General features: G+C 42.4%; 1 protein-coding gene across 10 annotated transcripts in view; it reads left to right on the forward strand.

Annotated features, from left to right (window-relative positions):
• Nucleotides 1–6,806: 6,806 nt before the first annotated feature.
• Acap2 (ArfGAP with coiled-coil, ankyrin repeat and PH domains 2) overlaps nucleotides 6,807–12,620 on the forward strand; it is a 108,547-nt gene continuing 102,733 nt past the window's right edge. For 2 of the 10 annotated variants that reach the window (XM_074073477.1, XM_074073479.1), the window contains exon 1: nucleotides 6,809–7,138. In XM_074073477.1, coding sequence (XP_073929578.1) covers nucleotides 7,086–7,138 — 53 coding nt within the window. In that variant the 5' untranslated portion in view covers nucleotides 6,809–7,085. Of the gene's footprint in view, nucleotides 7,139–7,317; nucleotides 7,935–12,620 lie in introns of those variants that run through there. The other 8 variants (XM_074073478.1, XM_074073480.1, XR_012447984.1 and 5 more) reach the window with 7 other exon arrangements.

Here is a 12,620-nt window from a genome sequence, read left to right on the forward strand (position 1 = left end):
AAATGTACATTTATGCACAAGTAATTACAGGGAATTGAATAAGGAGGCGATCACTCTGGGAAAAGAATATATCCATTTTTTTAACATTTATTAGGCCTCTAGTAAGTGCCATGCACTGGGCTCAGTTCTAGAGTTCCAAAGATGAAAAGAGCATAGTATACTACCCAGAGTTCTGGAGAGTCTACGGGATATAAATCCAGATGTTAATTCTGCCTCGAAACCTGTTCCAACCAATTTCTGTACAATGTGTAGAACAAAGAAGTCCTGTCACTGTGCTGGCAAAGTACCCAAGGACTGAGGGAGAAGGCCCATTGGGGCAGAGGGACATTGCACGCCAAGGTGGGGCCAAGAAGGCAGCATGTGGGGTAGGTGAGAGAATTCCTTCATGGGTGGCTGAGTCCATTTGGAATGGAGACTGGCAGCAAAGAAAGCAGGAAAGGTTGGAAAGTGCTGGATATTTGTAAGATTAAATGGTCTGCAGTTTATTCTATAGAACTGTCTTGGCATCCATCTGTGGGTTATATGGAGGTGAGGAGCCTGGCCAGGTTGGCAAGACTCTGGGTCTCCTACACCTGTATCCAACATACTGACTCTGCTTTTATCTGTTTTAAGCTGGGCACCATTGAGTTTTTGTTGTTGTTGTTTTGTTTTGTTGGTAATTTCATTTATTTTTGAATTAGTATACATTAATAATATGAAGGGATTTTGTTATATGAAACACTGTCTTGCTATGTAGCACAGGCTGACTTTGAACTCAAGATCCTCTTCCTTAAGTCTCCTAAGCGCTGGAATTATTGGCATGTGCCACCATGTACTGCTTCAATTGACTCTCTCTCTCTCTCTCCCTTTTGTGGTACTGGGATTTGAACTAAGGGCTTTGTGCTTGCTAGGTAGGCACTCCATCAATTGGGCCATGCCTTCAGTCCCCTTAACTGACTCTTGATGGGGTGCATCATCTAGGGTGGGCCAATATTCCTCCAGAGAAATTAAGACTATGGGCCAAGTGATAAAACCTGTTCCTCCCACTTGGTTGGGTAATCTTGGGAGCTGGCTCTTGGGGCATCAGATGGAGTGAGTTATAGGTTTTCAGATGAAGAAAGCAGATATGTGGAAAGGACAGGGAGGAGAGAGCTGGCTTTACAGGCCTTGTCTCCAATCCTGCTCAAAGTCCATGGAAAGCCTGCCATCTGGGTTCTGGATGAACAGCCCACCTAACTCATAAGAAAAATTATCTTTTCTTTACAGATGATGGATGACATGATTTCATTTATCTTTGTCAAAGAGAAAAGCAAGGTCACTTGAATGAAAGTTTGAAGACGCAGAGAAAGAGGGGATAAGGGATAGCGCTGTTCCCAGAGGAGAATGGCAGGTCCTGTTTTGAGCCTGAGTTGGGAGTGGTAGGAAGAGATGCACCTCCTCTGAGATAGGCAACCCACAAGAAAGGAAGATGGGAACAGAGAGAAGAATGTGAATGTTCCTAGTGACTCTTACTTTCTTTGTGAGACTCAAGGCATCTATAAATCATGAGAGGGCTGGGCCATCGGTGGGGAGAGAGGCTTGAGGAGGATGACAAGGTTTGAGAATAGCAATTGCATCAGTGGGCCAGGGATCTGGCCACAAATCAATAATACAGAGAGCTGAGAATCCTAAGTATGTAGTGGTGAGGGCAGTGATAATCTCAGCTCCCAAAACCTCCATTCCTTTGCCTGCTTACCTCACTTTAAAATACAATTGAATCACATCATTTATCTGCTTAAAATTTTCCAATGGTTTCCCATTGCTTTAACTATAAATTCCAGGGCAAGGGGTGGAGTTCAGTGTGTTCGCCTAGCATGCTAGAGCCCCTTGGTTCCATCCCCAGCAATACACACACACACACACACACACACACACACACACACCCACAAACACATTCACTCCAGTTTTGCTGAGCAACTAGAAGTGGGGAGAGCAGAAGGAGAATGTTTGGCTGGATCCAGAGTTGGGTTGTGAAACTGCCAGGGAACAATCTAGGGTGGAGGAAGGGAAGATAGGGTGGATACCAACAGCTTGGAAGAGTAAAAAAAAAAAAAAAAAATAGAGTACTGAAGTAAGGGTGGGAGTATGAAGGAAATATATGGAAGAGAGAAAATTGGAGACATCTAGGTTAAGCTTGTGTGTAGAATGTTCCGGCTAAGACAAGATTTGAGCTAGGAACATTTAAGGCTTTTCTGAAGAAGCATATTTTGAGACAGATAAACTTTTTCCTCTTTCCATAAATGGCACCACCTCCCACCCAGTCACCCAAGCCTGAAATCTGGTGTCGTCCTCAGAGTTTAGACTGGTTTTTTTTTTTTTGCCTCCTCCCTCATATTCAGCTGGCCATCAGATCCTTTCGATTTCCCAAACAGCTCTTGATTGCAACTGCATTGGCTGGAAACCTCAAAAGTGTTTACAACACTTAGCCTCAGTCCTAATAAGCCCTATTCCCCTGCCCCACTCCCCTTTAAATTGTAACCATGCCACTCCCAGGCTTAAATTTTTCTAGTGGCTTCTCTTTGCTTTAAGATACACTTACCATGGCAGACAAGGTCCTTTGTAATCTGGCTACTGTTTCCCTCTCCGGCTTCATTTCTTTTTTCTTTTGCAAAGCTTGTATGCTCTATTTATAGCTCTTGAAGACCATGTGTTTCCCTTGCTTCTGAGCTTTACTCACATAATTCCTTGTGACTAAAGGTCCTTGGAAAGATCTTCCTTGTCTTTGCTTGGATCTTGTTTTTTCGAAATTCTTTACAATTGTAGAGATGTGAGAACCCTTTTCCTTCCCCAGGAGATTTAGCTGTCAGAGTCTGAGTAGCCTCTGTGTGTGTTCCTGGCATAGAATTTATGATGATCTGAGAGCTCTAGAGGCAGCTCTAGATTTACTTCACCTGTAAAGCTCAAGCTCTACAATAAGGTCTTAGTCAGAGCACATGCTCAATGGATATTACTGAATCAAAGAAGGAATGAGTGAATGTTGAAGTTACCTTAGCTAGTGGCAGGAGTTGGGGTGGAGGACTATGTATGAGTCAGGGGTTAAAGTCCTGGATGAACATGAGAGTTTACTAGCTGTTTTATGGGACCCAGCCATTTTTTTTAAGGGAAATTGCTTTGTCTACTACTCAGCTATCCTGTAGTCCCCATGCCTGTACAAATGATTAAATTTAAATGATCCCATCTCTCTACTGGCTTGCCAAGGAATGACGACCTGTGAGGCCTGACATAAAAAGATGAGCTGGGCTAATTTGATTTTTCTCCTGAGATCTGGGAATTGGGAAACAGATTGAAGTGATTAATGACATCAGGAGCACAAATTGAAAGGATGTATCAAGAATTGGCAAGGAACATATAGCAGAAGTTGTAGAGTGACCCTGAAACATACTTTTTTATGACCTGTGTAATGTTTTCTAATTGATTAAAAGGTTACCATATTTGAAAATAAAATGCATTTTATTTTCATTAAAATAAAAATGCCAGATTTGCATTAAAATTTAGCTATTTGACTTCTCTTATACTATCTGAAGATCTGGTGTGTCAAAAACTGTCTGGAATTTAGCAGTACACAGGGCACATCCTTTCCATAAACGCCAGCTCCCACCACGAGTTACTGCTCATTCTTGGCCAGCTCCATCCATTCATATCACCTGCTAGGTCCTGGTAGTTGTCTGATAACCAGTGTGTAGAAGCAGCCAGTAGCAATGATGACATGCAAGCCAAGTTCCAGGGAACTGAATCCATAAAGAACCCAGAGGAAAGTTGGCAGGATGTGGGAGTAGGAAGAAGAGAGGATACAGACTTTGGGAGTTCCCAGATGTGGCTGTGGTCCTGCACTTTCCAGTTTGAGCACCTGCCTACAATAATTCTCATCACAACTCCCTTTACTTGAGATAATTTGCAATGCAATTAGCCAAGCAAGGACAAGGAGTTACAGGAAATTGGAGGATGACAGCAACAGGCAAGCAAGATAGTGGTATGGCTAGATGGCATTAACCTTAAACAAGGAGAAATTCTTGCATAAAGATGGAACGTAAATTGTAAATTTTCAAGAGTTAGGTTTTTGCTGACCATGTATTCTGATCCAGATACACCAGAGATGGGATATTGAACAACCTCTGCTGAACAGGATAAATGGTTTGAAGAAAGTCAGGAGTAGTTTGGGAAAGGCTACAGGTGTCCAGAATTCTAGAGGATTGGGAGAGAGGGACTGAGAAGTCTAAGAAGAATAAATTTGGGAAAGATTTCATGTTTGGTAATTTATATCCTTTTAGTGTGTACTGGGCCTTGTGAGTAACTATTACCATGTGTTGAAAAGAGAGGTCTGCATTTCAGCAAAAAGAGAAGACTTCCAGAAAGAGTTGGCATTTGAGCTGTGTTCCTCCTTCTTCTCCTGTGCTAGGGATTGTCCTCTTGGCCTGGAGCATGCTACGCAAGTGTTCTACCACAGAGTCATATCCCCAGCCCTGAGTTGCTTGAAAGACATGAAAAGGAAATGCTGTACAAGCAGCCAAAATCACAGAGTGAAGGCAGATTTCTCAAAGGGAGAGTGGGCAGTTTGCAGTTGGGTTCTGGTGTCATAGAGCCTATATTTGGCCTGAGTCATCTGACAATTTATTTTTTTATTTTGGGACCTCTATTTCCATTATTATAAGAAAAGGGTAATAATATTGTGCTTCTATTCCAAAATCCACTGCTCCACTGTCCCCACTCCACCCCTCTCCTTTTTTTTTTTTTTTTGAAGTACTGGGGATTGAACCCAGAGCATCACACATGCTAGTAAGTACTCTACCACTGAGCTACCTCCTTAGTCCTACCACCCCACTTTTAATGGTTCTTACTCCAGGACATATCTTATAGTTGATACCTCAAAATGCTGACTTTATCACAGAGCAGAGAAGAAAGATTTTGACTGAGACTATGCAAATTTAGCTAACTGCAGAATAAAGGTGTTCTTTGATTATTGGCTTAATTATTTGCATTTGTGGTACCATACGCCTCAATTTTATTTATTTACTTATTTATTTAGATAGGGTCTCACTACATAGCCCAAGCTGGCTTCAAACTAGAGATCTTTCCATGCAGTTGAACTTTTAATTTGATCCCCAAAATGCCATTTCTGGTGTTTTCCAAAATTCTACACTGTGATGAAGCTTTGGAACAATAAGCTATTGTATATGCAGATTAGTTTTTTCATAAATCAGGAATTAAGTTAAATGCAATAGAAATGGCCAAATCTCTTGGTAAATTTGATATACAAGTTCCAATGCTAGAAGTTAGCTGACTAGCTGATGTATCTGAGGACAGAGAACATCTAACAGTCAATGTTTCTAGCTATGGAGGGAAGCTGTGTGGTTGGGTGGCGTGGCTCAAGGAGTAGAGTACCTGCCTTGCAAGGGCAAGGCCCTGAGTTCAAACTCCCATACCTCAGATGAGAGAGAGAGAGAGAGACCCATGTAGATTACAAGGATATGCAATTCAATTGAAAAATGAAGCCAAGTTTATAAACACATAATGCTTCTATAGCCTTTGAAATGTTTCAACACTATATTGTTACCTTTCAGAGATCAAGGTCTAACCAGAGGTTATGGAAAACAGTATGCCATCATACTATACTTAGGCACATGGTCAAAGGTTATATTAAGACTTTAGGTAGTGAGAGGGCTTAGATTTAACCTTTGATTATGGCACTAAAGAAGAAAGTGGTATAATTATAATAACAAACATTTACTGAATAATTACTACGTGGCACTGTGCAAACTGGATAATTTTATCAGATCAATGATGTCATCTTTGTCTTAAAGTGAGAAAGCCAGGAGGTAAATCCAGGAAGTTTGACTCCACATTCTCAATCAGAGTGATTCTGCTGTTAGAACATCCTACCTCTGCATTTTTTAAATTTAATTTTTTAAAAGTATGGGATACACCCATATTTTAAGGTTATTTTTAAAATAATGTATCCATTATACTTTTTTTTTTTACAATCATTGGCAATACTTGCTTTGTAGGATTGTGAAGATCAGGATCATCTTAAAGTGCTTTTAGAAAAATTGTTGATCAGAGGGGCAGGTGTTGAAAGTGGAGCACAATGAGCTGATTTTGTGAACCCTATCATCGCAGAACAGGAGAAAACTGCTGGGCAGAGTGTTAGGACGAATGGCTTCTATGGTTTGGACAGCAGGTCCTCCACACCAAACACCCTACCTTTCACACTTGTCTTAAGTCTTTCTGATCTTTCCATGCCCATCCTAAATGTCAGCTCTTGGAAGTGATCTTTGCTTATATAAAAAGATGCATGTGGGAGCAATTTTCAAATTAATAAGTGAAAGATGGACTTTATTATTAAAGTTGCCCTCACTCCTCTCCTGGCCTCAGTTTCTCTAAACTGAAAGGAATCGGTAGCTTAGTATCTCTTAATAAGTTCTGCCCCGCTCTCTTCAGATTTCTGCCAAAGCTGCTTTGAAGAGCAAATCTTTTCCGACCTGCAGGAGGCAGCTCCACTGCACTGGCAGCTCTGCACAGCAGGGCTGGGGAAACAGGAGAAGAGGCGGGGGCTCTAAGGGAAGCGCTGCGCGCGGTCACGTGACTTCCTTCCCCAGTAACCTCAGCGGCCGGCCTCCCAGCAACCGGTGCAGCCCGCCTAACGACGCCCGTGCATCCCGGTTGGCCGCCGGGGGCGGTTGTGGCAAGGCGGTGCCCACGGTCGCGCTGCTCATTGGCTCAGACTGCCGTCGCTCAAGCGCGTTGCCCGAGCGCCCGCAGGCGGTGCTTCCGGAAGCCCCTCCCATTGGCAGCCGGGTTTGTGGCTGGCTGGCCACGACTGTCACTCCGGGGCTGTTTCCCCCAAGGCCAGCGCTCAGCTTGGGGCGGGAGGAAGAGGGGCCGGACTAGGGCCTGAGGAGCCGTCGCTGTCTTCGCGGCTGCTATGACCAGCGGGCTAGAAGCCCTCCACAGCTCCGCGCAGCGCTAGTGGCGGCCGTGCACCCGCTGAAGACGTCTGGGTTCCCCGTGCCGCCGCTCCCGCGGGCCTCTCGGCTCTTCCAGTGCCGCCCGCGAGACGAGGCGGAGGCAGGATGAAGATGACGGTGGATTTCGAGGAGTGTCTGAAGGACTCGCCCCGCTTCAGGTAACCGGCACGGCCGGCTGGCGTCTCCCTGGAGCTGCCTCGCCCGCCGGCGGGGCCGTGAGCGCCCGGCAGGGCCCGCAGTCCGCGCCTTCCGACGGGGCGAGCAGCCCTTGCCGCAGCTTAACACACGGCACGGGCACTGCAGCCCACTGGCCGGTCCTTCCCAAGGGGCGAGGCGTGGCCGGGAGGGGGACGTAGCCTCTTGGTCCTCTTTCCCTCGCACTCTGTTTGGGGCGGAGGCCGGGCGCACCTCCTGCTTGGAGGAATCGGGGTCCCGCCGCGTTCCCGTAGTCTGTTCCCCTTTGCGGGCGTGCGCCCTCGCCCCCTTCCTCTTGTTGCTGCCCTTCCTTTCGCCTTCCTTCCGCTCCTTCTTGGTGTCCACCCCCTCTCCACCCGCCTGCGAGCGAGCGTTCAGGGCATCCTCTTGCAGTTCACTTAGTTCCTCTTTGCGCTTTTCCGCCCCCCTCACCGAGGAGGAAGGAGCAGGGGCGAGCTGGGACTTCTGTTGCGTGTCCCCTGCTCCAGCAGAGGGGCGCTCGGGAAGGCGCTGGCGGTTGATTTGTTGGGAAGTTGAGGGGGGGGGGTGCTTTGACCAACCGCATTCCATCGACCCTGGTGGGTGACTGTCTCCACTTGGGTTCGTTGAAGGGGGAAAGGCTGCCGAGAGGTACTGGGCTGAGGGGTGAGCACCAGGAAGAACAGCATTTCTGTTTTGGGAACGGAAGTAGGAGGGCCCTGAAGATTGCATTTGTGTTCCGCTTCCATCAGCCTTGGCCCCGGAGGGCCCCGGATTACAGTAAGATGCTCCCAGTGGATCTGTCACTTAAAGTGATGTGGTGGCCCTCTGATTCACATGGCCTGCCCATTCTTACATTTGAGAGGTGGCAGTCCTGAGGGGGTTCAGATTCATCTGTTTCGAGCATTGTAGGAAACTTGTCTTTGAGAAGAGTTTTTCTAGATTGTAATTTGACAGGGCTAACCTTAGGCCTTAAAATAAGGTTTTAAAACTTCTTTTAGATAATGACATTTCTTCTTTTCTTTCTTTCTTTTTTTTTAGTGAAAGAGATAATGAAGTTTATTAGGAAAGAATTTAGTATAGCAGGATAAAAGTGGGGAGAAATGGAGGAAAGAGGGAGAGACATTTCCTGCTCAGCATGCAGGAAATGGGAGTAAAGACTCCAGATAGTGACATTTCTTGAAAGCTTCCTCCCAGCATTTTGTGTGTGTGTGTGTGTGTGTGTGTGTGTGTGTCCAGTGTGTACTGATATCCCTGTGTGTGTGTGTGTGTGTGTGTGTCCACTGATATCCCTGCCAAGCCTAGATTGTAAATTCTGGCATCCTCTGCCTGGAACTAACTGTTCTCATCTTTATCACTGTTAATTTGATTAATTTCCCATTTTGCTTTCAGTGAAGAGCAAGGAAAGAAGTGTCAAACGAAGGAACTTTACATCTTAGAGAATGTTTAAGAATACTTTGGCCATTGGTCTTTTCTGGGTGTTAATTTTACTTGGAGCTTACCACTGTTGCTTGTAAAAACAAACTGCACTTGGTTTAATTACTGTTGTTGCTGTTAGATTTTGAAACTATATTCTGGGTGAATTGAAGGACTTAGGGGACATAAATGGGTTGTTTAGCACAGCTTTGTAGGTTAGTTTCCAGGACAGGGTGGCAAATGAAGTTAAGTTTTAAAGAGTACCTTAGAAAGTTCTACTTTTTGGTGACATTTTGGTTAATATGTTTCAGCTGTTTATTTTTAAATTAAGTAATCACAGAATTTTTCTCTTTAGAGGATATAGTTTTGTGTTCTCTTGGTTTCATATTTAAAAATTTAAAAAAAAATTTTTTTTGTGGGACTGGGGTTTGAATTTAGGACTTCCCGCTTGTAAAGCAGGTGATCAGCAAAGCAGGTACTTTATTGCTTGAGCCACAGTCCTTGCTGTGGTTTTTTTTTTTTTTTTTTTGAGATGGGGGTCTCGTGAACTGTTTGCTTAGGCAGGCCTTGAACCACCATCCTCCTCATTTCGGCCTCCTGAGTAGCTAGTATTATAGGCATGAGCTATCAGTGCCCAGCCCACTTTTAAACTTGATTAAAAACAACAAGAATAACAACAACAAAAAACTAGTTAAGAGAAGTGATTTGAAATGCTTCTAGCCATTGGTGTTGGTTACAAACTGTGATGCTTTTGTTTTTAAAATAAAGGAATCATTAAATATAAAATAAAGATACTGATTAAGTTGTATGGTGCAGTACAGCAAACTTTTGTTAAAGTTAAATGTGATACCTATTCTATTTTAGAGTAGACATTTTTAGGAGTAGTACTCCAATTATTGTCAGCTGCAGATTGGGAAGAGATACCAAGATTCCAAGAACTCCACACATTTTTTGGGAGTAGAATAGATTTTCAGTAGGTGGAATAATGCCAAGAAATAGAAGTGTTATTATTTACATTCCTAATATTTATAGTTTTTTTTATAGTCCTGCCACTGTATAGATTGGGACAGCATTTGGGTAGAATATTTCTAAGTCTCTATTCACATGCTGTATGTATAGAAGCATAGAGTATTATGTGAATTATGAGTGCTATATTAAAACTCATGAAAATAGAAAATTTTTGAGCTGGGCACAGTGGTACACACCTATAATCCCAGCTGCTCCAGAGGCTGAGGTTGGTTGACAGCCTGGACAACATAGCATGACCCCTGTCACAAAAGCAGGAAAACAGACAAACCCAATCAACTAACCAACCAACCAAACAAACCAAACAAAAACACTAGAGAAAAATCATCAGGGATGGCCTTGTTTTTGGATAGTAAGGCAGCTGCACTTGTAGTGGCCTGCTCTGTTGTGCTGTCTTTTCACTGATTACCATTTTTATTTTCTTTCACACATGAATCGTATGGCATTTAAATCTGGCATGTGCATATACTACCTTGTGTGCTGTAGAGTTAATGCAAACAGCAGATTTTGCTGAAGAAAAAATTCACCACTGTTCAAAAGTAAAGCATGCATTCTTCCTATTAAATGGATAAGGAAATAGGAGGACAGGGCTGGTTGAAATAGGGACAGGGATGTTGTAGTTGCAACATTGTCTTTAGTAATTTGAATAAACTCAGTGGTTACTTTTACATTCTAGTGAACTGTTTTTTGTTTTCAAGATCAGAGGGCACATTTCATTGTGTAATTTTAGGTTTCATTTTTAAGTCTTTTTTTTACACCAGTGTAAAATCGACTTAAAGGTCAAAATCTTGTTCTTGTACAAATCTATAAGAATGTGACTGTGTGTAAGAGTACTTTTTTGTTTTCAATGGAACTTTACATTTTGATCAGCAGTTGAGTTTGGACTTGTTTGGGGCCTAAATTGTACATAGTTGCTCTATAGAATTTTATAAACTTTTAATAAAAATTGTGTGTTTCCAGCCAGATATAATACCAACCTTTGTCAGTAATCTCAGCACTCAGTAGGTCAAGGGTCAAGGCAAAAGAATTGTGAGTTTTAGCCTACCCTGGGCTACATGGCAAGATACTGCCTCAAAAAAAGAAAAAGAAAAAAATGTTTCCTTTACTTAAACATATTTTGGTTCACTCAGGAAGTGACTATTTTGTTCAAAATAAAAACTTGAGAGGGTAAGTGTGATGGTGTGCACCTATAATTCCAGCAGTAAGGAGGCTGAGGCAGGAGGATTGCGAATTTGAAATCATCCTGAACACACATACAAAAACAACAACGAAGTTGAATTATTTCTGAATCGGGAAGGATTTTTTTTGCCCTTGAGCATTGTTCAGATATAAGAATATTTGCCTTACTAAGCTTTCAATCACTTTAGTCTTTCTTGATAGTTTTTTTTTTTTTAATTTTAAATTCTTTAACAATGTCTGTGGTGCATCATCCTGGAGGTTTTTTGGTTATAGATTATATTTCATATACGGTCCTTGCTCAATAACTTAGAGTGAAATCTTTTTTAAAAAGTTGTTTATGGGTGAAAGACATTGGAATATCATGTGAGTATGTGTACTTTGGTTGTTTTCTATTAAGCTGGTGCCAGTCCTGGCTGATTTGCCACTTTATATTCCATTTTTATGAGGTAAACTCTTTATCAACTGGCACCTTACATATTGATAATATAGTGAGCAAAAGATAAGGGAAAATGTATTTTTATCTTAGAAGTGGTAGAAGTATAATTTTATGTGCCAAAATAAACCAATACTGGTATTCCTCCTAATTTCTTCATTTAATGTAATACCAACCTGTGTTGACATAAAGAAATAGTTTTAGAGCGTGCTAGACTGCATACTGGACAGGTACTTTTTTTTTCTTTTTTGTGGTACTGGGGCTTGAACTCAGGGTCTTCACCTTGAGCCACTCTGCCAGCTTTTTTTTTTTTTTTGTGATGGGTTTTTTCCAGATAGGCTCTCACAAACTGTTTGCCTGGGTTGGCTTTGAACCACCATCCTCTTGATATCTGCTTCTTGAGTAGCTAGGATTACAGGCATGAGCCACCAGTGCTCGGCCTAGACAGATACTTTTATATCTGTTTTCTCACTTAACTTCTAAAATATCTTATGAGGTAGGAATTGTTTTTATTTTATTTATTTATTTGTTTATTTATTTATTTATTTATTGCAACTGGTTATCACTGTGTAGCCCAGGTTGGCTTCAAACTCACTATGTAGCTCAGATTGGCCTCAAACTCATACTCTTTCTGCCCCTATCTCCCAAGTGCTGGCATTATAGGTATGTACTACCACGCCTGGCTGAAGTAGGAATTATCATCATATTTTACATGTGAAAGAAAACTTACCCCCCTGGATTTGCTTTCAAGGTTTCAGTTACATCCATCTATCTCAGTCCTGAAAATATTAAATGGAAAATTATATAAATAAACAATTCATGTTTTTAAATTTTGCCTTTCTGAGTAATGTTATCCGCTGGGATGTAAATCATCCCTTTGCCCAGTGTATTCACAAAATACATGCTACCTACCCATTAGTCACTTAGTAGCTGTCTGGGTTATCAGATGGGCTGTGGTGGTATTACATTACTTGTGATCAAGTAACCTTTATCTTACTTAGTAATGGTCCCAAAGTGCCCCAAAATGCAAGAGTAGTGATGCTGGCAATTCAAATATACCAAAAAGAAACTTAAGTGCTTCACTTAAATGAAAAGATGAAAATTCTGCACATAATGGGAATGAAGCAAAAACTCTGTATGTTTAGATTGCTAAGATCTATGAAGTTATGGCTCGCATATGAAATGTCCTCCACAGGTGCATGTGTTGAATGAATTATTAGTACCCAGTTGGTACAGTTTTGGAAGATTGTGGAAGCTGTGGGAAGTGGGGCTCAGCTGGAGGAAGTAGGTCCCAGGGTACATGCCTTTGAAGGTTATACCTGGTTCCTGTTCCCTTACTCTCTGTTTGCTTTCTATTTGCTACAAGGTGAACAAGCTGCCTCCTTCACATACTCCCACCACCATGAGGTTCT

Source organism: Castor canadensis, chromosome 5, assembly GCF_047511655.1.
Source record: "Castor canadensis chromosome 5, mCasCan1.hap1v2, whole genome shotgun sequence".
NCBI classification, from domain to species: domain Eukaryota; kingdom Metazoa; phylum Chordata; class Mammalia; order Rodentia; family Castoridae; genus Castor; species Castor canadensis.